General features: G+C 33.9%; 2 protein-coding genes across 2 annotated transcripts; both read left to right on the top strand.

Moving 5' to 3' along the window:
- The first annotated feature begins 2,960 nt into the window (after nt 1–2,960).
- On the top strand, nt 2,961–3,854 carry LOC103934328 (pentatricopeptide repeat-containing protein At1g12300, mitochondrial-like). Its single transcript, XM_048588715.1, has one exon. It carries the CDS (start codon nt 2,961–2,963, stop codon nt 3,852–3,854), a length of 894 nt encoding a protein of 297 aa, XP_048444672.1.
- An 8,912-nt stretch (nt 3,855–12,766) lies between these two features.
- LOC103934326 (pentatricopeptide repeat-containing protein At3g22470, mitochondrial-like) lies at nt 12,767–13,811 on the top strand. The gene is made up of 2 exons (XM_048588714.1): nt 12,767–13,238; nt 13,498–13,811. Exons 1-2 carry the CDS (start codon nt 12,767–12,769, stop codon nt 13,809–13,811), a joined length of 786 nt encoding a protein of 261 aa, XP_048444671.1.
- The last annotated feature ends 11,456 nt before the right edge of the window (nt 13,812–25,267 follow it).

Raw genomic sequence — 25,267 nt, 5'->3', positions numbered from 1 at the left:
TGATAGAGCAACTTTTATGGTATGATGAAATCTGTTGGAGAAGCAGAGTATATGGACTGATATGAAATTCGTAGACATATTTATGGCTTGGTTTAGCTTTTCAGTTATTTTTTTGTGATAATTTCTGTTAAGGAGGAGCAATGGAGGAAATGATTGGAAAGTAGAATTCATGAACACTACGTTAATCTAAACAACATAGTCGATGATTGGAACCTGGGTTCTACGGGGGAGGGCACACCTCTCTCTTGAAGATGGTCTTAGGCCATCTCCAATTGATCCGGCTAGAGGTCCAGAGGGTTGAAAATAAACTGAAATGACACGAAAATCGTTTCCAACTAAGGACTAGGCCAAAGGGCTCGTGGGTCCCACCAGTCCAAAAAAGGAGAAAAGGGCTGGCCAGAGGTCCAGAGGTTGAAAATAGACTGAAATGACACGAAAATCATTTCTAACCGAGGGCTACGCCAAAGGGCTCGTGGGTCTCACCAGCCCAAAAAAGGAGAAAAGGGCTAACCGGTTGGCCCAACCCAGCCAACTAGCCAACCCCAGGCCGGGCCAAATTTTTTAAACCAAGGGCTAGTTGATGTCAGTTATTGTTGGATTTGAATTTTTTTTTTTTGGCCAAATTTTTTTAAAAAAAAACATCCCATTTTTTCCCTATAAGTACCTAAGCCACTCCTACACCATTTCTCACATAATTTTAATCATTCCATACGATCTCACTTCATTCTATATCAATTCTTCACATTCTATTTTCTTACCTCTTCCAATAATCTTTCCTTCAATTTGTTTCAATAATTTTCAAATGGCCACACCTGCAATGAAAGGTAGGGCTTGGACCCGAAAAGAAGATGAAGCTCTTTGCAGGGCTTATAGAAGATAGTGTGAGGGGGACTTCTCAAACAAGTGAAGGTGTTTGGACTCGTGTGTAAAAAAAAAAAAAACTATGAGTTCTACAAAGGCACCACTCCATAGAATACTCGAAACAACTAGAGTTGTTCTTCAAGATGGAAGAAACATATTCATCCAAGTTTGAATAAATAACATCAAGCACTGTTAATGGTCGCAAGTAGACATGAAAGCGGCGCCAATTACTGCAACGAAGTAAGTGTTTTCACAATTTATTTTAAATATTTAATTATATTACATTTAATTTCATAAATTAATTTCCTTTAATTTTTGTAATTATGTTTTCTAGGTACGCGAAGCGGAGGAATTGTATATGGAGGACAACTCGAAACCCTTTTAGCATCACGGTTGTTGGGAAATTTGTAAAGGGTGGGTGTTATTTGAAGATCCACCTCAACATAGTGTAGGTCCTACGCTAGTTTTCGGAACTGCATCCTCAGCTGTAGATGGGGATGAAGATGGATCTTCTACCATTTAAGAAACAAGGGTAGAAAATCCATGTCCGGTGAAGGTTCCATACCTAGGGCTATGGGACGAAACAAGGCCCAAAAATTGAAGGAAAAGGGTAAGGCAAATGATGATATCACCTTTCAATGGGAAATGGAAGCCTTTTGCGATTAATGGCGGACCAAAATGCCATTGCCGTGGAAGAAAGGAATTGTAGGCATAAAGAATGAGCCAAACAAATACAAGAAGAGATGGATGATATGAATATGCAAGGGAACACTTTGGATTACATTCCAATGAGTAAGGCCAATTTTAATAGGAAAAAGAGGGAAATTATGACCCTACAGCAGTTGTTTACCTCCGACTATCATCCTACAATGGCGGATGATGATGATGATTTTAGACTTTAAATTTAAGTTGTTATAGTTTTTAAATTTAAGTTGTTGTAATTTTTAAATTAAAATAATAAATTATGTTTTGTCCTATGACCTTTTAGCCCCCTCGGTTGGAGATGGTTTTTTGCCACAGGGTTATGTTTTGTCTTTGGCCCTTTGGCCTCTCAGTTGGAGATGGTAAAAAATATGGCTTGGCATTGTTTTTTAAAATATTAATTTCTTGGAGGGCTATAGGGCTAAAACGAGCTCTCTGGCCCTTATTCTGTTGGAGATGGCCTTAGTAATCCTGTCAAATTTGGGAGTTCTCGCTAAGGAGTTCTAGCTAAGGGGTTAGTCGGAGCGAGTCTAATTTAATCTCATTAGACTTATGTTTCCTGTGTCTAACAAACACGGGAAATATTCACCTATTTGTGTGAATCCTCAATTTTTGTTTTCAAGACTACCGGTTTCAAATAAAAAATTATACGGAAAGTCGAAGGCTAGTTCCAAATTCCAACCTTGCGCAAAGTGAACAACTAGTTTTTTTTTTTTTTTTTTGAACAAACGATATTATTTACACTATTGCGACAAACTAATCTTGTTTGAATGCAATAGCAGCTTGTTTGTTTTTAATTTTTGAAATTAAAAAAATCCTTTCAATTTTAATATTTTACTCTTACATTACACAACCTTCTTCTGTTTCAAGAGTTATATTTTTCTGCTTTTACGTCCAATTATTTTTTATGACGCCTTCGAGCACAGTGAATGAGTCGGTTTTCACCAAAAATAGGGAAATCACTCGTTATTAACCGGATGGTTGCGACCGGAATTCGTCCTGATGCATTTACTCTAGCTATTGTCATTAATTGCTTTCGTCATTTACACCAAATGAGTTTCAGTTTATCTGTCTTGGGAAAACTTCAAATTGGGTTTTGAACCAGATCCCGCAATCTTCAACTCTCTAATCAACGGCTATCTTCTTGAGGATAGAGAGGCTGAGGCAGCAGCACTTTTCAACAAAATGATGGAGAGAGGTAATTGCAAGCCTAATGTGGTTACTTTCGGCACACTAGTAAAGGGCCTTTGCTTGAAAGGTAACAACACTGCAGCTATCCAATTGCTTAAGAAGATGGAAGAAGGAGCTTGCAAGCCTGACATAGTAGTCTATAGAACGATCATCGACAGTCTTTGCAAGGATACACAGTCTTTGCAAGGATACTCTAGTTCTCAGAAATGACGAGTAAGGGTATTGCTCCCAACGTCATTCCCTATACCTCTTTGGTTCATGGATTTTGCAAAGTAGAGAATTGGAAAGAAGCTAAAAGATTGTTTAATGAAATGGTGAGTAAACAAATCTTTCCAAACATGTGCACCTTCAGTGTTTTGGTTGATACATATTGTAAAGAGGGTATGGTCCAGGAAGCAAGGAGCCTGGTTGAAATGATGATTCAAAGAGATATCAAACCTAATACAGTTACATACAATTTGCTTATGGATGGTTACTGTTTGCGAGGAGAAATGGGCGAGGCGAAAAAGGTTTTTGAAGTAATGCTTAGCAAAGGCTGCATGGTTGATACTTGTTGTTATAACATAATGATAAACGGCTACTGTAAAAGTAAAAGGATAGACGATGCCCGAATGCTTTTTGTGGAAATGTCTCATAAGGGAGTTGTTCCAGATACGGTTACTTATAACACTCTTATGGATGGGTTTTGCAAGATGGGGAGAACACAAGACGCACAGAACTTGTTCTCTCAAATGCAAGCTTGTGGCCAACTTCCAGACATTCAAACTTATTCTATTTTATTGCATGGCATGTGTGCAAACCAACAATTTCCCAAGGCAATTGAATTGTTGGAAGAGATGGAGGGAAAGAAGTCGGATTTTAATATTGTAACTTACAATATTCTTATTGATGGTTTGTGCATAGCTGAAAAAGTTGAATATGCGTGGGATTTCTTTTGTCGCTTATCATCAAAAGGAATTCAACCTAATGCCAGGATGTATAATACAATGATTAGTGGATTTTGTAATAGAGGGCTAATATGTGAAGCGGAAAACTTGCTTAGAGAAATGGAAGAGAAAGGCTGTTCTCAAGATGGTTGGACGTACAACACAATTATCTGAGGGTTTATCAATAACAACGAGACATCAACGGGAGTGAGGCTTATTCAAGAAATGGTGGAGAGGGGTTTTTCTGCAGATGCATCAACTACGGAGTTGATCGTTAATTTATTGTCTAAAGATAGAGTAGATGCCACTTTGTTGGCATTTATAGAAAGACCATGATGAAATTGATTTGCATCTTTTTAGTTTTGACAAGTTTCGGTGCATCCTTCCCTTGAATGCTACATTGGAGGAGGGATTTGTTCCACTGTCGAGTCCAGTTCAGGTAGTCTTTCGTTCATGCATTGCCTTAGTGACGTATATGTGTTATTAACTGAATTTATCAATTAAGATTATGAAATCTGTTTCTGAAGCAGAGTATCTGGACTAGTATGAATTATGTAGACTTAATGGGGGTGGGGAGTGAGCTAAGCTTTACAATGGGCTAGTAATAATATGGTTCAAATAAATTGTTGATGAGAATCGAATCACAGATTTCTCACCTACAAAGGAAGAGAAATGTCGTCAAAATTCTAGTACTAAGTGGTTATACAACGTTTTTCAATTTCAAGATTTAATTTTTCGTTTGAAGGGCTTTTATGTCCAATTAGTTAAATTGCATATCAATAGAACTTTGATTGTCAACTAAAATTTTATAAAATTAACAGTCTAACCTACTAATCAAAACTGAATAGAAATAAAAGATATGGGCCGCAATGTAATTTCACACAAATCAAATTTTGCTGTTTTTTTTAAAAAGTAATGCTACACTTATCACCTATTTACACATTTGAATCATCTCTCTAATAGCGGTGGGGCCATCATCACATGTGGGTCATATCTCTGTTAGAAAGATAATACAAATATGTGATAAGAATATCAATTTTATTTTTTGAAGTTTCACCCATGTGATTCTAACATATCTTTTACCCACATGATTCTAACATATCTCACCAAACGTCAGCATCTCCTCTTTCTTTTTGTGCAAGGAAAGGGATCCTCTTCAGATCCACTTTGTGAGGATCCGAGGGAATCCCACATCCTAGCTGTTCATCATACATCGTACGGTCAATTTTCGTCAGATATTATTTGTGTTTAATTTTAAATAAAAAAATCAAATGATTTCTGACCGCACGATATACGATGAACAGCTAAGATGCAGGGATCCTAGGATGGGATCCAATTCATTTGTGCAAAACCCTACAATTGTAAGACTTTAAGAAATTGTTACATACAATTATAAGAAAGTTTGCTGGAAGAGGAAGAAGAAAGAGAAAAAAAATGAGAGAGTGTGAAATACCAAATATTTCTGTTTGCCCCTTCATGTTTTGCATTTCTTTCCTCAACCGTTGCACATTGGCTTTTATTTTTTTTCTTGGAAGCTGTAATTTCCTTTGTTTATTAATTTTACTTTTCATTAGGTTAGAAATTTTAGCAATAGTATGCTATTGTGATGTATTTTGAAAGGCTAAAGACAATTCTATGCATGTTTGAAGGAACAATTTGAGTTTGTCAACCATTATCTTAATCATACATGTTCGGTTTTCTCAATGGTAATCTTAATTGTTCATGTGTTGTACTATCTTGCTTAACTTGACGCCTTATTATTTTATCGTTTTGTTGTAACTTTCAGTTTGCCTTCATATTTTTGGTGCACAATTACCTAATTAGTTTGTAAATTTGACACTTGACTTAGGGCTATATCTTTACTAATTAATAAAACACTCATTTTCAACCAAAATCTTATGAAATTACCAGTTTAACCTTCTAATTAAAACAGAATATGAATAAGAAATCTCTACTAATTAATAAAACACTCATTGTCAACCAAAACCCTATGAAATTACCAGTTTAACTCTCTAATTAAAATAGAACATGAATAAGAAATATGGGGCAGAAATGTAATTTCACACAACCAAATTTTGCTCTTTTTTTTTTCAAAGCCTCATCAATATATGATGTTAAAATACCTCCAATATTTATTTCAAAAAAATAAAAATAAAAAATAAAAATATCAAAAACAAAAACCTCCCACTCCCCTAGGCCTGGCAATTTCTGACACGACCTGATAATCCGACACGACACGACACGACACGAAATTAACAGGTGTTTGGGTCGACACGATAACGAATCGGGTCGTTATCGGGTAACCCGATAAGCACCTGTTAAGATAACGGGTTGGTTCGGGTATACACGTGGGTAACACGATACACGATAAGCAGAATATTATTTTTATAATTTTATAACCCTAAAAAAATACTGTAATAATTATATACATTAATTTTACAATTTTATACCCCTAAAAATTATAATAAATATATATATATAATATATTAAATTAACTATAAAATTTATAATAATTATAATAATTATATATACTATAATAATTATACCCCCAAAATATTAAGTCTATCTATAATAATTATATATATATATATATATATTAAATTTTATAAAAACTATAATAATTATTAATTAATAATTTAATATGCATGATGCATTGCATGATTTTGCATCCATTGATGTGATTTCTTTCTATTCAATAATCAATTTCTTGCCGTTGCCAACTTGCCGCCCTTTTTGAAAAAAAAAATGGAGGGAAAATGAAAATGTTAAGAAAAGTTGAAAATGAAACAAAAAAGTGAGGGAATTAGGGAAAGATGTTGGAGGGAAAAGTGAAAATGATAAGAAAAAGTTGAAAAGGAAACAAAAAAGAGAGGGAAAAATGAAAATTAATAGAAGTGGTGAGAAATATTTTTTTTTTTTTTTTTTTAAGTTATTAACTTTTTATCACACACATGACTGTCATGACATATCTCACTATTTTTATAATGACACACGTGACACGTGATGTATGTACTATTCCGTGTACCAGTCAATTATAATTTATACGTACAAAATAAATAGATTTAAATCTACTTAATAAATATACACACACACACACACACACACACGGAACTTGATTGATGGCATACGAATTCTCCAAAACTAATTTCAACGATCCCAACCGTCAAACTTGTTTGTATATGCTTTGAGATCACATCAACAAAAAATCATAAAAAATAAACATTCAGAGATCAAGTAACGGGACAAAGCTTTTTAACGGTTATAAACGAAAAAACACGACTTAACGGTTATTTTAACTTCAATTTTGATGATTTTTTATAGCTACACTCCTTGACCCTATATGAATACAATGAATGAATTCGATCTTCAATTTAAAATATTTACACAAGTGGATACCACAAAATCTTATGTTATACTTGAAGAAAGTATAAATAAACTCTAAGAATTGTTAGTTAATCTATTGTTTTTATGGGATACGAATTCTCTTAAATTAATTTCAACGATCCAAACCGTCAAACTTGTTTGTATATGCTTTGAGATCACATCAGCAAAAAATCACAAAAAACAAACATTCAAAGATCAAGTAACGGGACAAAACTTTTCAACAGTTATAAACAAAAAATCACGATTTAACGGTTATTTTAACTCCGATTTTGATGATTTTTTATAACTACACTCCTTGACCCTATATGAATACAATGAATGAATTCGATCTTCAATTTAAAATATTTACACAAGTGGATACCACAAAATCTTATGTTATACTTAATGAAAGTATAAATAAACTCTAAGTGTTAGTCAATCTATCGTTTTGATGAGATACGAATTCTCCAAAACTAATTTCAACGATCCAAACCGTCAAAATTGTTTGTATATGCTTGGAGATCACATCAGCAAAAAATCACAAAAAAAAAAGGGGAAACTTGATATAAGTCCAATTTTTTGAGCCAATTGTAGGAATAGTCCAGTTTATTAAAATAAGTCCAATTTGTTATATTTAATTATTTAATTATCAATAGTTATCTGTTCAATGATAAGATTTATTATAAAAATCAAATTTCTTCCCAATTATCTCTTTGCTTATTTCTTTTTATTTATCTTTTTATTATTTCTCATTCTTCCTCCTACTTTAAACCCCATTTATAGATTTTATTTTTAATTTTTATAATCAACCTATATCACAGGTTAATTATATTTATCTACCTATATAACAGATTCTTTTTTTATAATCAACCTGTCACAGATTAATGTGTCTTACTTGTAGGTATGTTATGTTTTTTCTACATTTTAATTAGGTTTCATATCTCACGTATAGGTATTATATACATTCATATATTTGTTACTTGAGTTAGGGTAGAATGTTTTGTAGATAAATTTATGTTAGTATATTAGTTTTTTTGTTATAAGATATTAAATATATTCTTTTGGAGTTGGAAAATGCATAATATTAGAAGATTTTAATTGATTTTTAATATTTTTAGAAAATATAAAATGAGTATAAAAGAAATAAAAACAAATAATTAGATAACTGGACTCAGTCCTAAAAACACTCTACATTTTTGGACCTGGATCTAAAAGCCCCAAAAAAAAAACATTCAGAGATCAAGTAACAGGACAAAACTTTTCAACGGTTATAAACGAAAAATCACGATTTAACGGTTATTTTAACTCCGATTTTGATGATTTTTTATAACTACACTCCTTGACCCTATATGAATACAATGAATGAATTCGATCTTCAATTTAAAATATTTACACAAGTGGATACCAAAAAATTTTATGTTATACTTAATGAAAGTATAAATAAACTCTAAGTGTTAGTCAATCTATCGTTTTGATGGGATACGAATTCTCCAAAACTAATTTCAACGATCCAAACCGTCAAAATTGTTTGTATATGCTTGGAGATCACATCAGCAAAAAATCACAAAAAAAAAAACATTCAGAGATCAAGTAACAGGACAAAGCTTTTCAACGGTTATAAACGAAAAATCACGATTTAACGGTTATTTTAACTCCGATTTTGATGATTTTTTATAACTACACTCCTTGACCCTATATGAATACAATGAATGAATTCGATCTTCAATTTAAAATATTTACACAAGTGGATACCACAAAATTTTATGTTATACTTAATGAAAGTATAAATTAACTCTAAGTGTTAGTCAATCTATCGTTTTGATGGGATACGAATTCTCCAAAACTAATTTCAACGATCCAAATCGTCAAAATTGTTTGTATATGCTTGGAGATCACATCAGCAAAAAATCACAAAAAAAAAAAACATTCAGAGATCAAGTAACGGGACAAAGCTTTTCAACGGTTATAAACGAAAAATCACGATTTAACGGTTATTTTAACTCCGATTTTGATGATTTTTTATAACTACACTCCTTGACCCTATATGAATACAAAGAATGAATTCAATCTTCAATTTAAAATATTTACACAAGTGGATACCACAAAATCTTATGTTATACTTAATGAAAGTATAAATAAACTCTTAAGTGTTAGTCAATCTATCGTTTTGATGGGATACGAATTCTCGAAAACTAATTTCAACGATCCAAACCGTCAAAATTGTTTGTATATGCTTGGAGATCACATCAGCAAAAAATCACAAAAAAAAAACATTCAGAGATCAAGTAATGGGACAAAGCTTTTCAATGCTTATAAACGAAAAATCACGATTTAACGGTTATTTTAACTCCGATTTTGATGATTTTTTATAACTACACTCCTTGACCCTATATGAATACAATGAATGAATTCGATCTTCAATTTAAAATATTTACACAAGTGGATACCATAAAATCTTATGTTATACTTAATGAAAGTATAAATAAACTCTAAGTGTTAGTTAATCTATCGTTTTGATGGGATACGAATTCTCCAAAACTAATTTCAACGATCCAAACCGTCAAAATTGTTTGTATATGCTTGGAGATCACATCAGCAAAAAATCACAAAAAAATAAAACATTCAGAGATCAAGTAATGGGACAAAGCTTTTCAACGGTTATAAACGAAAAATCACGATTTAACGGTTATTTTAACTCCGATTTTGATGATTTTTCATAACTACACTCCTTGATCCTATATGAATACAATGAATGAATTCGATCTTCAATTGAAAATATTTACACAAGTGGATACCACAAAATCTTATGTTATACTTAATGAAAGTATAAATAAACTCTAAGTGTTAGTCAATCTATCGTTTTGATGGGATACGAATTCTCCAAAACTAATTTCAACGATCCAAACCGTCAAAATTGTTTGTATATTCTTGGAGATCACATCAGCAAAAAATCACAAAAAAAAAAACATTCAGAGATCAAGTAACGGGACAAAGCTTTTCGACGGTTATAAACGAAAAATCAAGATTTAACGGTTATTTTAACTCTGATTTTGATGAATTTTTACAGCTACACTCCTTGACCCTATATGAATACAAAGAATGAATTTGATCTTCAATTTAAAATATTTACACTAGTGGATGTGGATATCACAAAATCTTATGTTATAATTTATATACTTAATAAAAGTATGAATCAACTATAATATTAATAATTATATACCTTAGTTTAATAATTTTATATCCCTAAAAAGTAAAAACTATAATAATTATATATATTAAATTAAATTTAAAAATTGATGACCATTGGATCGGCTGAGATTAAAAATTGATGACCATTGGATCGGCTGAGATTAAATTTAAAAATAGCTTTGTTGTGCACACGAGATTGGCTATTTGGAAAAGGAGGCAATATATTTTTATATGGTATAGTATTATTATTTTATTTCTTTTCATAATTATTTTGTTTAACTTTTCATAATTGAATGATTTTTAATGTTTGCTTTTTCTATACTTAGTTTATGCGGAAGAGAGTTCTGACGTGGAAAAGCTTACTGAAAACATCTTCAACATAACTCTTGAAGGCAATAGATCAAGCCAAAGTTCCAATACAATTTCATGATGATCGATGTAAATTGAAGATTTTGTAAATGGAGGTGTAAACTTTTGAGAAAGACTTACAATCTTAAAAACAAAAACTCTTTATCCTTGCACATTTAATATTTGTAATAGATTAGTAGTGTATGTATTATTTTTTTTATTAGGCTTTTATTTTCGAGTGTAGATATAGTACTTGAATGAGAAATGTTTTAATGTTTTGAAGTAATATTTATGTGGCAATGTGTGGTATGTGCAAATTTTTAAAAAATATATTTTTTTCTTAACGGGTCATAACGGGTCGGGTCACTTTACCCGTTGGATAAAGTGACACGACCTGTTACGGACCCGTTAAGATAACGGGTGTGACACGACACGACTCGTTAAGATAACAGGTGTTACACGAAAACGACAAGAACACGATAGACATGATCCGTTTGCCAGGCCTACACTCCCCCCACGTTCTCTCTCTCTCCCTCTCTCCTTCTCAGCTTATAAAAAAAATGTGTTCATACACATAAAGTGTGTAGACAAATACTAGTGTATGTAACTCACACAATTCGGACATGGACAATTGTTGAATACTTGTGCTCTTCATTGCTGACTCGTTTCACGGCTTTAAGCATGCAAAACTTTCATGCTCAGTACTTCTCACTTTTGCATCTAATAACGACTTCAATTTCCACTTAATACAACAGCTTAGTGATATTTCTCTTCATTTGTAAGTCAGATGTCTTAGATTTGAACCACATTAATATGGCTAACCCATTGTGAGGTTTTGCCCACTCCCTCCCTCTTTCTTGGTGTAGATAATATCGTTTGTTAAAAAAAAATATTATTATTCAGTTTTAATGTAGTACTGGTAGCTTTGTCACAACAGTTCATTCTTTCGGAGGCCAAAAAAATTTACAGAAATATTTCAGCCTCTCCTGACCACCATCATGTGATTCACCAATGTCAATAATTGAAATCAAGACGTGTCATATAAAATACGGGGCTTATTTGTATATATAATTGTCGGGGTGTTCTTCTTCATGCTTATATTGTCCCAACAAAAAAGCATCATTTTTTTTTTCGTTGATTTGTGTTTTTATTTATAATTGGCGTTAATCTAGAACTAGAAAAAAACATGAAATTCATGCTCTTCAACTCTCACAAACAGTCTTTAAATTACTCTTTGATTTGTGAGCAACTCTCAACTCGCTGACTTAGAGATGCTGAAGATGATGCGGGCAACGATCGCTGACTTATGGAAGCAGCAGCACCAGAAGTATGCTGCCTTGCCTTCTTCAATCTTCTCCTGTTGTTGTTCTCTTCAACAATTACTTGGCTTTGTTTCACTCTCGAGCTTCTAAATTGACCGAATCTAGGAACACTCAACAAAAAACTAGCTTGTGAAAATCTGTAATGTTGAGGATGCTCTCAATTACTTGGCGTCCTCTGCCTTCCGTTGTCCCTTTCAACCAAATCTTGACTCAACTTGCCAAGTTCAAACATTATTCGGCAGTCATCTCCTTGAATAACCAAATGGTGTGTCTGGATTTCGTCCAGATGTTTATACTCTAGCCATTATCATTATTTGCTTTTGTCATCTCAACCAAGTGGAGTTTAGTTTGTCAGTCTTGGGCAACTTATTCAAATTAGGTTTTGAGCCAGATGTCATGACCTACACCACTCTAATCAACGGCTTACTTAGGCTGCAGCACTTTTCAATAAAATGTTGGAGAGTGGTAATTGCAAGCCGAATGCGGTTTCTTTCGGCACATTAGTTAAGGGTCTTTGCATGAAAGGTAACAATAGTGCAGCAATCCAATTGCTTAAGAAGATGGAAGAAAATGCTTGCATGCCTAACGTAATTGTCTACAACACGATCATCGACAGTCTTTGCAAAGATGCTCTAGTTGTTGATGCACTGAACCTCTTTTTAGAAATGATGAGTAAGGGCATTGCTCCCAACGTCATTACCTACAACTCTTTGATTCACGGAGTTTGCAAAGTAGGGAGGCGGAAAGAAGCTACAAGATTGTTTAATGAAACATATCTTTCCAAATGTGCACACCTTCAATGTCTTGGTTGATACATTCTGCAAAGAGGGGATGGTCCAGGAAGCAAGGAGCATGGTTGAAATGATGACGCAAGGGGATATTGCACCCGATACAATTATGTACAATTCGCTTATAGATGGCTACTGTTTGCGAGGTGAAATGGACGAGGTGAAAAAGGTCTTTGAAATAATGCTTAGCAAAGGCATGGTTAATGCTCGTACTTATAGCATATTGATAAATGGCTATTGTAAGTGTAAAAGGATAGATGATGCTCAGATGATTTTTCTGGAAATGTCTCATAAGGGAGTTGTTCCAAATACGGTTACTTATAGCACTCTTATCGATGGGTTTTGCAAGATGGGGAGAACACAAGATGCACTGAACTTGTTCTCTCAAATGCAAGCTAGGGGCCAACTTCCAAATGTTCAGATTTATAACATTTTGCTGGATGGCCTCTGTAAAAACCAACAATTTTCCAAGGCAGTTGAATTGTTGGAAGAGATGGAGGAAAAGAAGTTGAATTTTAACATTGTAACTTATAATATTCTAATTGCAGGTTTGTGTAGAGCTGAAAAAGTTGAATACGCAAGGGATCTCTTATCGATGGGTTTTGCAAGATGGGGAGAACACAAGATGCACTGAACTTGTTCTCTCAAGTGCAAGCTTGTGGCCAACTTCCAGACATTCAAACTTATTCTATTTATTGCATGGCATGTGTGCAAACCAACAATTTCCCAAGGCAGTTGAATTGTTGGAAGAGATGGAGGGAAAGAAGTTGGACTTTGTTATTATAACTTACAATATTCTTATTGAAGGATTGTGCAAAGCTGGAAAAGTTGAACATGCATGGGATCTCTTTTGTAGTTTATCATCAAAGGGAATTCAACCTAATGTCAGAACATATGCCATAATGATTAGTGGATTTTGTAACCGGGGACTAGCAAGTGAAGCAGAAAACTTGCTTAGAGAAATGGAAGAGAAAGGTTGTTGTCCAGATAGTTGCACGTACAACACAATTATCCGAGGGTTTATCAATATCAACGAGACATCAATAGCGGTGAGGCTTATTCAAGAAATGGTGGAGAGAGGTTTTTTCTGCAGATGCATCAACTATGGAGTTGGTTGTTAATTTATTGTCTAAAGATAAAGTAGATCCCGCTTTGTTGGCATTTATAGAAAGACCGTGTTGAAATTGTTTTGCATCTTTTCAGTTTTGACAAGTTTCGGTGCTTCCTTGTCTTGAATGCTACATTGGAGGGAGTTGTTCTGCTGCTGAGTGCAGTTCAGGTAGCCATTCGTTCATGCATTGGCTAGTGATGTATGATATCTGTTGAAAAAGCAGAGTAATGGGACTGATACGAAATTCGTAGACATATTTATGGCTTGGTTTAACTTCTCTTTTATATTTTGGTAATAATCATCTTGAGGAGCTTATGTGTAATGAATTTTAAAGGATATGGGTCTGATGAAAGAAGCAATGGAGGAAATGATAGCTACAGGAGGAGGACTCAATCGATTTCTTAAACTTGTGCAGTTGCTCCAACACCAGATGAAAATTACAATACACATCTGATCAAATGATGCATCCGAATTCCATCATGAAAGGTACAATCTGTATCCGATCAAACGATGTCAGATGTGATTAAACAAAGTATATATGAATACCATCTTTTCTTAATCATTTTTCTATCTGCACTAAAAGACTGCAAGTTCACCATTAAAACAAACGCCTTGAGCTGTTGATGTGGAGGTTCACGAGTCCTGTTGGTAATATATGTGCAATAAGTAGGAAATGGCTAGTAAATGTTTGGCTCCGTCAGTCTTCCGTTTCTGAATCCAGAATAGGGAGGATGCTCAGGGCTGAAGAATTAAGATGCATGCCCCGAACAAAGTCGACATATTAACAGGTGCAGGTGTTGAGTAAATTTCAATAGTGCTGACACGATAAACAGACTGGATGACTAGTACAAGACCAGCAATTTGGAAGAGCTCAAATTGGGATAAATGTGGCGTTAATCATTACAGTGATGCCTTCTCCCAACTGACGGTGGTTAATTAAGCGAGCATATGCTAGTAAGTACCAACCTGAAGAGAAAGTTGCGATTTCATATCCCAATACAAGGCAAAAATTGGCGGACTTTTCCTTCCAACTGCGAGTACTACAAGTTCCTGGGTGAAAAGCCGAAGGGACACCTGATACAACGGCTATGTACTTCTCAGGAAGCCTTTCTTTCTGAAAACGAGCACCAGCATTAGATGTTGTAAGAATTTGGATATCTTTACAGTTTACTACCATGAATGAAGACTGATTTGAGTTAGCAACCATTTTAACTCTAGTGAACCCTAGAAAGTGTGGTCGTTCTACCTCTCAGAGTGATCCAAGAGACCTCCTGGTTTGAAGCTTGAAGCATAAGTCGACATATCCATTGGTGGTATAGGCTTGAAAATGTATGGTTTCTTTTTATTGGATTACAAACCCTGCAGCAGCATTGCCATAATACGATGAGCATGAATAAAACCATCAAAGCTAATTTTAAAAATGTATATATTAGACCATCTCCAATAGTGACCTAAAATCTAAAAATATTTAGCCTAGAAAATTAGGTTTTAGCCCAGAAACAGCTTTTCTGCTCCAACCCTTATGTCCTAAAATTTTAGCCCGAGATTATCAAAGAATAAATTAAGGCTAATTTTTTTTAAATTAACTTTTAGAAAAAAAAAAAATTATATAGACTATCCTCAATTAATTATATGAACATTTTAACCTAAAAATATTTAAATTCCGATAAATTTTGAAAAATCACTAAATCAATACATGAAAATCATGATAAACCACATAAACTTAATACAAATGACATTTAATAAACCACATACACTTAATACAAATGACAGTTAATAAAACACATAAACTTAAAAATAAAAAATAAAATAAAAATAAAAGACAATTAATAAACTACATAAACTCAATACAATCGAAAACTCATAAACTTAATAATGATATCCACCATCTTGACTTGGTGATGGACTTGGGTGATGGTCTTGAGATGAATCATCATCTTGAAATATACTCCTTGTGGCATTCCTTTGTAAAATGTTCTTTTGCTTACCACGTAAGTATTTCTTCCTCTCTGGAGTGTATTTGTCGAGGTCTTTCATCATCAAATTAATTTCGAACCTTTCTTGCTCCCTATCCCCTTGTTCATTCATGGCCAAACGCATTTGGGACGATTCTTCTTGCCGAGAGATATGGTTTTTGTTCATTCTTACCATTTCGCTAGCAAATTGTGCATGCATCGGATCTTGGGACTTCCCTTTACTCTTTGCATCCCTTTGCTTATCTCTAGCTGGGGGCCTTGTAAAAGAAGATGTTGGGGTCATTTGTTCGACACCTTCATTGTCGGCAAAATTCACACCTTCATTGACCTCATTTGGGGGTTGGGCATCACGATGAAATAATCTTCCACATTGTTGGTTCGCATCGGTTCCTCATCTCGGACAATCCTTGAGGATGTTCCAAGCATGATGCAACTTAAAAGCTTGATTTTTTGGTGTAGTTCTTGTCTTGTAAATTGCCATTGCTTTGTCTATCACATCCCAGCCCGGGCGGGACCACTTCCTGAGCCCGACTCTACCGTAGCACGATATTGTCCAGTTTGGGCCCCGACCACGCCCTCACGGTTTTTTTTTTGGGAACTCACACGAGAACTTCCCGATGGGTCACCCATCTTGGGAGTGCTCTCACGCACTACTTGCTTAACTTCGGAGTTCCCATGGAACTCGAAGCCAGTGAGCTCCCAAAAGGCCTCGTGTTAGGTAGAGATGGGAATATACATATAAGGATCACTCCCCTGGGCGATGTGGGATGTCACATTGTCACCCTATGCAACAACTGCATAAAAATAATTAGTTGCAAAATACTATTATGTTCATGACAACTAAAATATCAACAAAGAAACTCACAATTTATGAGGTGCCCCTTCCACTAGGCATGTCAACTATGGCTTTCTCCAAGCTTCCCTTCCACAAAGTGCACGCTTTGTTGATAATCTTCCACCGATCATAAACACCACCAACTTCCCTTCGACCGGCGTTGGAGTTTTCATGGAACTTATCAATGATTTTACCCCACAAAACCTTTCTATTTTGATTTGTGCCGACGGCACCATCTTCGCTAACAGAAATCCATGCCAAACATAAGGCAATATCTTCATCAAAGGTCTAATTACGACCTCTAACATGCTCTTTTGCCATCTTGAAAAATTTGGAAATGAGAAGAAATGGTAGAAAGAAAAATTGGAAGCATTGTAGGAAAAAAGTGAGTTTTGTGTGGATGTTTGAACAAATACATAGGTATTTATAGAGTTTTTGGTTTAATTTTAAGTTAAATAATTTTTTAAATTATTTTAGCCGTTGGATTTAAATTTGGACCTTTAGATCTTTTTTTTTGCCGTTAGATTTGATTATATTCAATCTAAGCCGTTGGTGGGGCCCAATTTGCTTTATGGCCTAAAATTGGGCCAGTATTTGCCCTCCATTTGAGTTTTAGGTTTTAGGTTAATTTTAGGTCATGGTTTGGAGTGGATTTTTTTGGGGGGGGGGGGGAAGGGAAATTTTATGTTTTAGCCCACCATTAGAGATGGTCTTAGCCAAATAGAAATCAAGTGAAATGCTAATACGACTATCTCAAAGTGGAACTTTTCATTTACGCTCCGAGCAGTGCTATCCGGCAAGTTTACCATTGAAACAAATGCCTTGAGTTGAAATGCAGGATCACAAGTCCTGTTGGTAATATATATTTGTGAATGGTACGATATTACTATTTTGACCTTATTTTATTAGGTAGCTGTCTTTAATTTTCTTTGTCAAATAGGGATATTGAAGCTTGAGAGTTACCTTTCTTGTTGTCAAACTAATAAGAAAAACAAAATCGTGCTAACATGTTGAAGCAGATTCTTTCCTCCACAAATCATCCTCAGCAAACGTTTTTCAAAAAGAGGATTTAAGCACGGACTCGCTGACTTACTAAAGATGATGCGGGCAACAACAGCTGCTGTTTCTTCTTCTTCTTTGAAAATTGGTTATGGCAACAACAGACTCAGAGGTATGCTGCCTTGTCTTGTTCAATCTTCTTCCGTTGTTGTTTTCTTCAACAATTACCTGGGTTTGTTTCACTCTCGAGCTTCTAAATCGACAGAATCAAGAAACACCCAACAACACTAGCGTGTGAAAATCACTAATGTTGAGGATGCTCTCAATGTGTTCAACGAAGTGCTTCAATGACGTCTTCTGCATTCCATTATCCATTTCCCTCAAATGTTGGGTCAACTTGCCAAGTTGAAACCTTACTCAACAATCATGTTGTTGAATAACAAAATGGGTGTCGGGAATTCATCCTAATGTTTGTACTCTAACCATTACCATTAATTGTATTAGACGATATATGGTGATTGATGCTGCATAAGCTACCCCACTGATGCTACATATGGATATTAGAAGATATAGGGTTATTGATGCAGCCAGATTTTATGTTCCCTTTTTCCATGGGATTCTCTATTGAGTCTAATCCCTTAATTTGAGGAAGATTGACATCTAGGTGACTTGTTGATAGTTGTGGGCTAGCTAATTGCTGCACTTCCTTAATTTAAGGAGTGATAGCTTTAGGGTTTACCGAGTTAGTAGGATTTGCCAAGGTAGGGTTGCTTGTAACCTTCTACCTCATTATATATCCCCCATTGTACATTCAATCATTGTATGAAAAATACATTGAAACTTAAAGCTAAAATATCCACATGGTATCATAGGGGGTTTTGACGTAACCTGTCTCTGCCATTCTTATTGCTGCGTTATTCCTTTCATCTTTGAGCCATGGCTAAAGAAAGTTCAGTAAATCGCAATGAAGAATCTCAGCATAGCCTTTCCCCAAATTTCTCAGACGTTGAGGTTAACACCAATCAACGTTTGTGCTTAATTATCTTCTTTGGTCTTGAGCTGTTTCACTAGCTTTCAGAGGCAAAAGGAAATTAGGGTTTTTCAATAGAAGTGTGGTGGCTCCAGATAGCTCATCGTCAACATACAGTGCATGGCTTTGCAAGGATCAGTTTATCATGTCCTTACTCCTCAAAACTATGGAGAGACATGTTACTGAGATTTTCAGCTATTACAATTCGTCACTTGATTTTTGGAAAGCCTTGCAGGATATGTATGGAAATCAAAACAATTATGCATGAGTTTTTCAACTTAAGAATGACATTGCTAGTGCCCAATAAGAAGGAAAGGCATTTGTTCAACACCTTGGGAGTCTTAAGACCATGTGGAATGAGTTGGATGTTTATCTCCCTCATACCACAGACCCTACCACTCTCTTGAGCTAAGGAAGACAAAATCTATTAGCTGTTAGTAGGCCTGGCAAACAGGTCGTGTCTGTCGTGTTCGTGTCGTTTTCGTGTAACACCTGTTATCTTAACGGGTCGTGTCGTGTCACACCCGTTATCTTAACGGGTCCTTAACAGGTCGTGTCACTTTACCCAACGGGTAAAGTGACCCGACCCGTTATGACCCGTTATGACCCGTTAAGAAAAAAATATATTTTTTTAAAATTTGCACATACCACACATTGCGACATAAATATTACTTGAAAACATTAAAACATTTCTCGTTCAAGTATTATATCTACACTCGAAAATAAAAGCCTAATAAAAAAATAATACATACACTACTAATTTATTACAAATATTAAATGTGCAAGGATAAAGAGTTTTTGTTTTTAAGATTGTAAGTCTTTCTTAAAAGTTTACACCTCCATTTACAAAATCTTCAATTTACATCGAACTTCATGAAATTGTATTGGAACTTTGGCTTGATCTATTGCCTTCAAGAGTTATGTTGAAGATGTTTTCAGTAAGATTTTCCACGTCAGAACTCTCTTCCGCATAAACTAAGTATAGAAAAAGCAAACATTAAAAATCATTCAATTATGAAAAGTTAAACAAACTAATTATGAAAAGAAATAAAATAATAATACTATACCATATAAAAATATATTACCTCCTTTTCCAAATAGCCAATCTCGTGTGCACAACAAAACTTGAACTGTTTCTGGTAATAATGAACTACGATACTGATCTAGTACTCCACCCCTAATACTAAATGCAGATTCTGATGCAACAGTTGAAATGGGAATCGTTAACACATCTCGTGCTAACTGAGAAAGTATCGGATAATGAAAACGCTCCATTTGCCACCAAGAAAGAACATCTATGTCTACTTTTCTATCTATTCTTTTATCCTCCAAATACTTCTCCAATTCATTTTTTTCAATCGAACTTGAACCATCATAATTATTATCAAAATCATACATCATAAAAAAGCATGCATCATATAGGGTCAAGGAGTGTAGTTATAAAAAATCATCAAAATCGGAGTTAAAATAACCGTTAAATCGTGATTTTTCGTTTATAACCGTTGAAAAGCTTTGTCCCGTTACTTGATCTCTGAATGTTTTTTTTTTTTGTGATTTTTTGCTGATGTGATCTCCAAGCATATACAAACAATTTTGACGGTTTGGATCGTTGAAATTAGTTTTGAAGAATTCGTAAAACGATAGATTGACTAACACTTAGAGTTTATTTATACTTTCATTAAGTATAACATAAGATTTTGTGGTATCCACTTGTGTAAATATTTTAAATTGAAGATCGAATTCATTCATTGTATTCATATAGGGTCAAGGAGTGTAGTTATAAAAAATCATCAAAATCGGAGTTAAAATAACCGTTAAATCGTGATTTTTCGTTTATAACCGTTGAAAAGCTTTGTCCCGTTACTTGATCTCTGAATGTTTTTTTTTTGTGATTTTTTGCTAATGTGATCTCCAAGCATATACAAACAATTTTGATGGTTTGGATCGTTGAAATTAGTTTTGGAGAATTCGTAAAACGATAGATTGACTAACACTTAGAGTTTATTTATACTTTCATTAAGTATAACATAAGATTTTGTGGTATCCACTTGTGTAAATATTTTAAATTGAAGATCAAATTCATTCATTGTATTCATATAGGGTCAAGGAGTGTAGTTATAAAAAATCATCAAAATCGGAGTTAAAATAACCGTTAAATCGTGATTTTTCGTTTATAACCGTTGAAAAGCTTTGTCCCGTTACTTGATCTCTGAATGCTTTTTTTTTTTTTTGTGATTTTTTGCTGATGTGATCTCCAAGCATATACAAACAATTTTTACGGTTTGGATCGTTGAAATTAGTTTTGGAGAATTCGTAAAACGATAGATTGACTAACACTTGGAGTTTATTTATACTTTCATTAAGTATAACATAAGATTTTGTGGTATCCACTTGTGTAAATATTTTAAATTGAAGATCGAATTCATTCATTGTATTCATATAGGGTCAATGAGTGTAGTTATAAAAAATCATCAAAATCGGAGTTAAAATAACCGTTAAATCGTGATTTTTCGTTTATAACCGTTGAAAAGCTTTGTCCCGTTACTTGATCTCTGAATGTTTTTTTTTTGTGATTTTTTGCTAATGTGATCTCCAAGCATATACAAACAATTTTGATGGTTTGAATCGTTGAAATTAGTTTTGGAGAATTCGTAAAACGATAGATTGACTAACACTTAGAGTTTATTTATACTTTCATTAAGTATAACATAAGATTTTGTGGTATCCACTTGTGTAAATATTTTAAATTGAAGATCGAATTCATTCATTGTATTCATATAGGGTCAAGGAGTGTAGTTATAAAAAATCATCAAAATCGGAGTTAAAATAACCGTTAAATCGTGATTTTTCGTTTATAACCGTTGAAAAGCTTTGTCTCGTTACTTGATCTCTGAATGTTTTTTTTTTTGTGATTTTTTGCTGATGTGATCTCCAAGCATATACAAACAATTTTGACGGTTTGGATCGTTGAAATTAGTTTTGGAGAATTCGTAAAACGATCGATTGACTAATACTTAGAGTTTATTTATACTTTCATTAAGTATAACATAAGATTTTGTGGTATCCACTTGTGTAAATATTTTAAATTGAAGATCGAATTCATTCATTGTATTCATATAGGGTTAAGGAGTGTAGTTATAAAAAATCATCAAAATCGGAGTTAAAATAACCGTTAAATCGTGATTTTTCGTTTATAACCGTTGAAAAGCTTTGTCCCGTTACTTGATCTCTAAATGTTTTGTTTTTTTTGATTTTTTGCTGATGTGATCTCCAAGCATATACAAACAATTTTGATGGTTTGGATCGTTGAAATTAGTTTTGGAGAATTCGTAAAACGATAGATTGACTAACACTTAGAGTTTATTTATACTTTCATTAAGTATAACATAAGATTTTGTGGTATCCACTTGTGTAAATATTTTAAATTGAAGATCGAATTCATTCATTGTATTCATATAGGGTCAAGGAGTGTAGTTATAAAAAATCATCAAAATCGGAGTTAAAATAACCGTTAAATCGTGATTTTTCGTTTATAACCGTTGAAAAGCTTTGTCTCGTTACTTGATCTCTGAATGTTTTTTTTTTTGTGATTTTTTGCTGATGTGATCTCCAAGCATATAAAAACAATTTTGACGGTTTGGATCGTTGAAATTAGTTTTGGAGAATTCGTAAAACGATAGATTGACTAACACTTAGAGTTTATTTATACTTTCATTAAGTATAACATAAGATTTTGTGGTATCCACTTGTGTAAATATTTTAAATTGAAGATCGAATTCATTCATTGTATTCATATAGGGTCAATGAGTGTAGTTATAAAAAATCATCAAAATCGGAGTTAAAATAACCGTTAAATCGTGATTTTTCGTTTATAACCATTGAAAAGCTTTGTCCCGTTACTTGATATCTGAATATTTTTTTTTTGTGATTTTTTGCTGAAGTGATCTCCAAGCATATACAAACAATTTTGACGGTTTGGATCGTTGAAATTAGTTTTGAAGAATTTGTAAAACGATAGATTGACTAATTCCCTCACTTTTCGTAAAACGATAGTTAATAACGTAAAAAAAAAAAAAAAAATTTCTCACCACTTCTATTAATTTTCATTTTTCCCTCTTTTTTTGTTACCTTTTCCACTTTTTCTTATCATTTTCACTTTTTCCTCCAACATCTTTCCCTAATTCCCTCACTTTTTTGTTTTATTTTCAACTTTTCTTAACATTTTCATTTTCCCTCCATTTTTTTTTTCAAAAAGGGCGGCAAAGTTGGCAAATGGCAATGGCAAAAAATTGATTATTGAAATTTGAATGGAAACAAATCACATCTGAGTCTGACGCATCAAATTTCAATGGATGCAAAATCATGCAAATATGCAATGCATGATCATGCATATTAAATTATTAATTAATAATTATTACAGTTTTTATAAAATTTAATATATATATATATAATTATTATAGATGGACTTAATATTTTGGGGGTATAATTATTATAGTATATATAATTATTATAAATTTATAATTATTATAAATTTTATAGTTAATTATTTATATATATATATTTATTATAATTTTTAGGGGTATAAAATTGTAAAATTAATGTATATAATTATTACAGTATTTTTTTAGGGTTATAAAATTATAAAAATAATATTCTGCTTATCGTGTTTCGTGTTACCCACGTGTATACCCGAACCAACCCGTTATCTTAACAGGTGCTTATCGGGTTACCCGATAAGACCCGATTCGTTATCGTGTCGACTCAAACACCTGTTAATTTCGTGTCGTGTCGGGTCGGGTTATCGGGTCGTGTCAGAAATTGCCAGGCCTAGCTGTTAGGGAGTTTGAACTCCGAATACGAAGACCTAACGAGTCACATATTGATGAGTCAAGAATTGCCCACCTTCAACAATGTATGTGCAACTATTCAACGAGAAGAAGCAAGGAAGAAAGTGATGAATGTTGAGTATAGATCAAGATTGACTGAGACTCGTGCATATGCCTCAAACTACAAGAACTCAGAGGCAAAGGGGTACAAGGGAAGAAATACACACCTAAAATGCAAATACTGCAGTGGTGTTGGTCATGTGGAAGACAAGTGTTGGGAACTTCATCCTAAACTCAATCTTAAATTTAGCAAAGATGGGAAAATGATACCAAGATCCTCATAACAATTTCACTCTCAACCCAAGGCTCAACTTGCTAATGCTCATTCTCTTACTGTCTCATAAGGATCCATGGAATTCACTGCCAATCCATTGTCACTCATCAATGAATTTGCAGCCTATCTTCAAAGTAAAGGACATAAAGGAGGTTAACAAGCTCAAGGCAAGGATGAGGGCAGTCATACAGCTATGTTGGGGTAGTTTGTCGGCTTTCTTGCTAGAAATGAGAAGGTATCACGAGAGGAAGCACCAGGTATACTCAAAGCCTTCACTACTGCCCTATTGACTAGTACTGAAAATGATTGTTAGGTAATAGATTCAGGCGCCACAGATCATATGACAAACAAAGTCACAAACTTGCATCATTTTAAACGTTTTTTGAGTCCTTAACATGTTTTAGTTGCAAATGGAAAAAATGTCTTAGTTTTGGGCAAAGGGGAAGTAAACTTACTCTCACACAAAACACCCTTCATTGCCTTATATGTACCAACCTTTCCTTTCCAACTTCTGTCAATTGGAAAAATCACAAACACTCTCAATTGTTGTGCTATTTTCTCACCAGATAAAGTAATTTTTCAGGATGTGCTGACCATGAAGATGATTGGTAAAGGGGTTTTCATAAATGGTCTTTACTACTTGTGCAAGAATGCCTGATTTTCTCAAGGTCTTCAAGCTCAATCGAAGTCCATGGATGAAAACCAACTTTGGAATAAGAGATTAGCTTATCCCTCAAAAGCCGTCTTGTTAAACCTATTTCCACATTTTTGTAAATCTCATCTTACTTTTGATACTTGTCAAATTTCTAAGTTTACTAGACTACCTTTTGGTAATTCAATGTCTAGGACAAGTAAACCTTTTGAAATGGTACACACTGATGTATGGGGACCAACAACTGAATCAATTGAAGGTTTTAAGTATTTTGTTCTATTTTTTGATGACTTTTCTCGAATGGGTTTTTTATACCTTATGAAAGAGTGAAGTCCCAAACATTTTCAAAGACTTTCATCTACATGTTCAAACACAATTTCAATCAAACATTCAAGTCTTAAGATCTGACAATGGCATTGAATTTTTATCCAACAACATGCTTCAATACATAAGTTCTCAGGGCATCATACATCGAACCAGTTATGTAGGAACTCCCTAACAAAATGGAGTAGCCAAGAGAAAGAATAGGGATCTCTTAGAGAAAACTTGTGCCCTTATGCTTCACATGAATGTTCCAAATAAATTTTGGTCATTTGCAATCCTCACTGCCACTTATCTCATCAATCGACTCCCAAATCGAGTGCTAGAGTTCAAATCTCCCTATGAAGTACTCAAAGGTAGAAAAATTGATTTGACACACCTCAAGGTATTTGGATGTGTTTGCTTTGTTCACATTTAAGCCTTGAATAGTGACAAATTAGATGTCAGGGCTACCAAATGTGTGTTTATGGGTTACTTTTTCACCCAAAAGGAA

Source organism: the organism of the source record quoted next, unplaced genomic scaffold (genome assembly GCF_019419815.1).
Source record: "Pyrus x bretschneideri cultivar Hongxiangsu unplaced genomic scaffold, Pyrus_bretschneideri_v1 Contig29, whole genome shotgun sequence".
NCBI classification, from domain to species: Eukaryota; Viridiplantae; Streptophyta; class Magnoliopsida; order Rosales; family Rosaceae; genus Pyrus; species Pyrus x bretschneideri.
The sequence above is the reverse complement of the archived record's forward strand: the minus strand, read 5'-3'. Positions and strand labels throughout refer to the sequence as shown.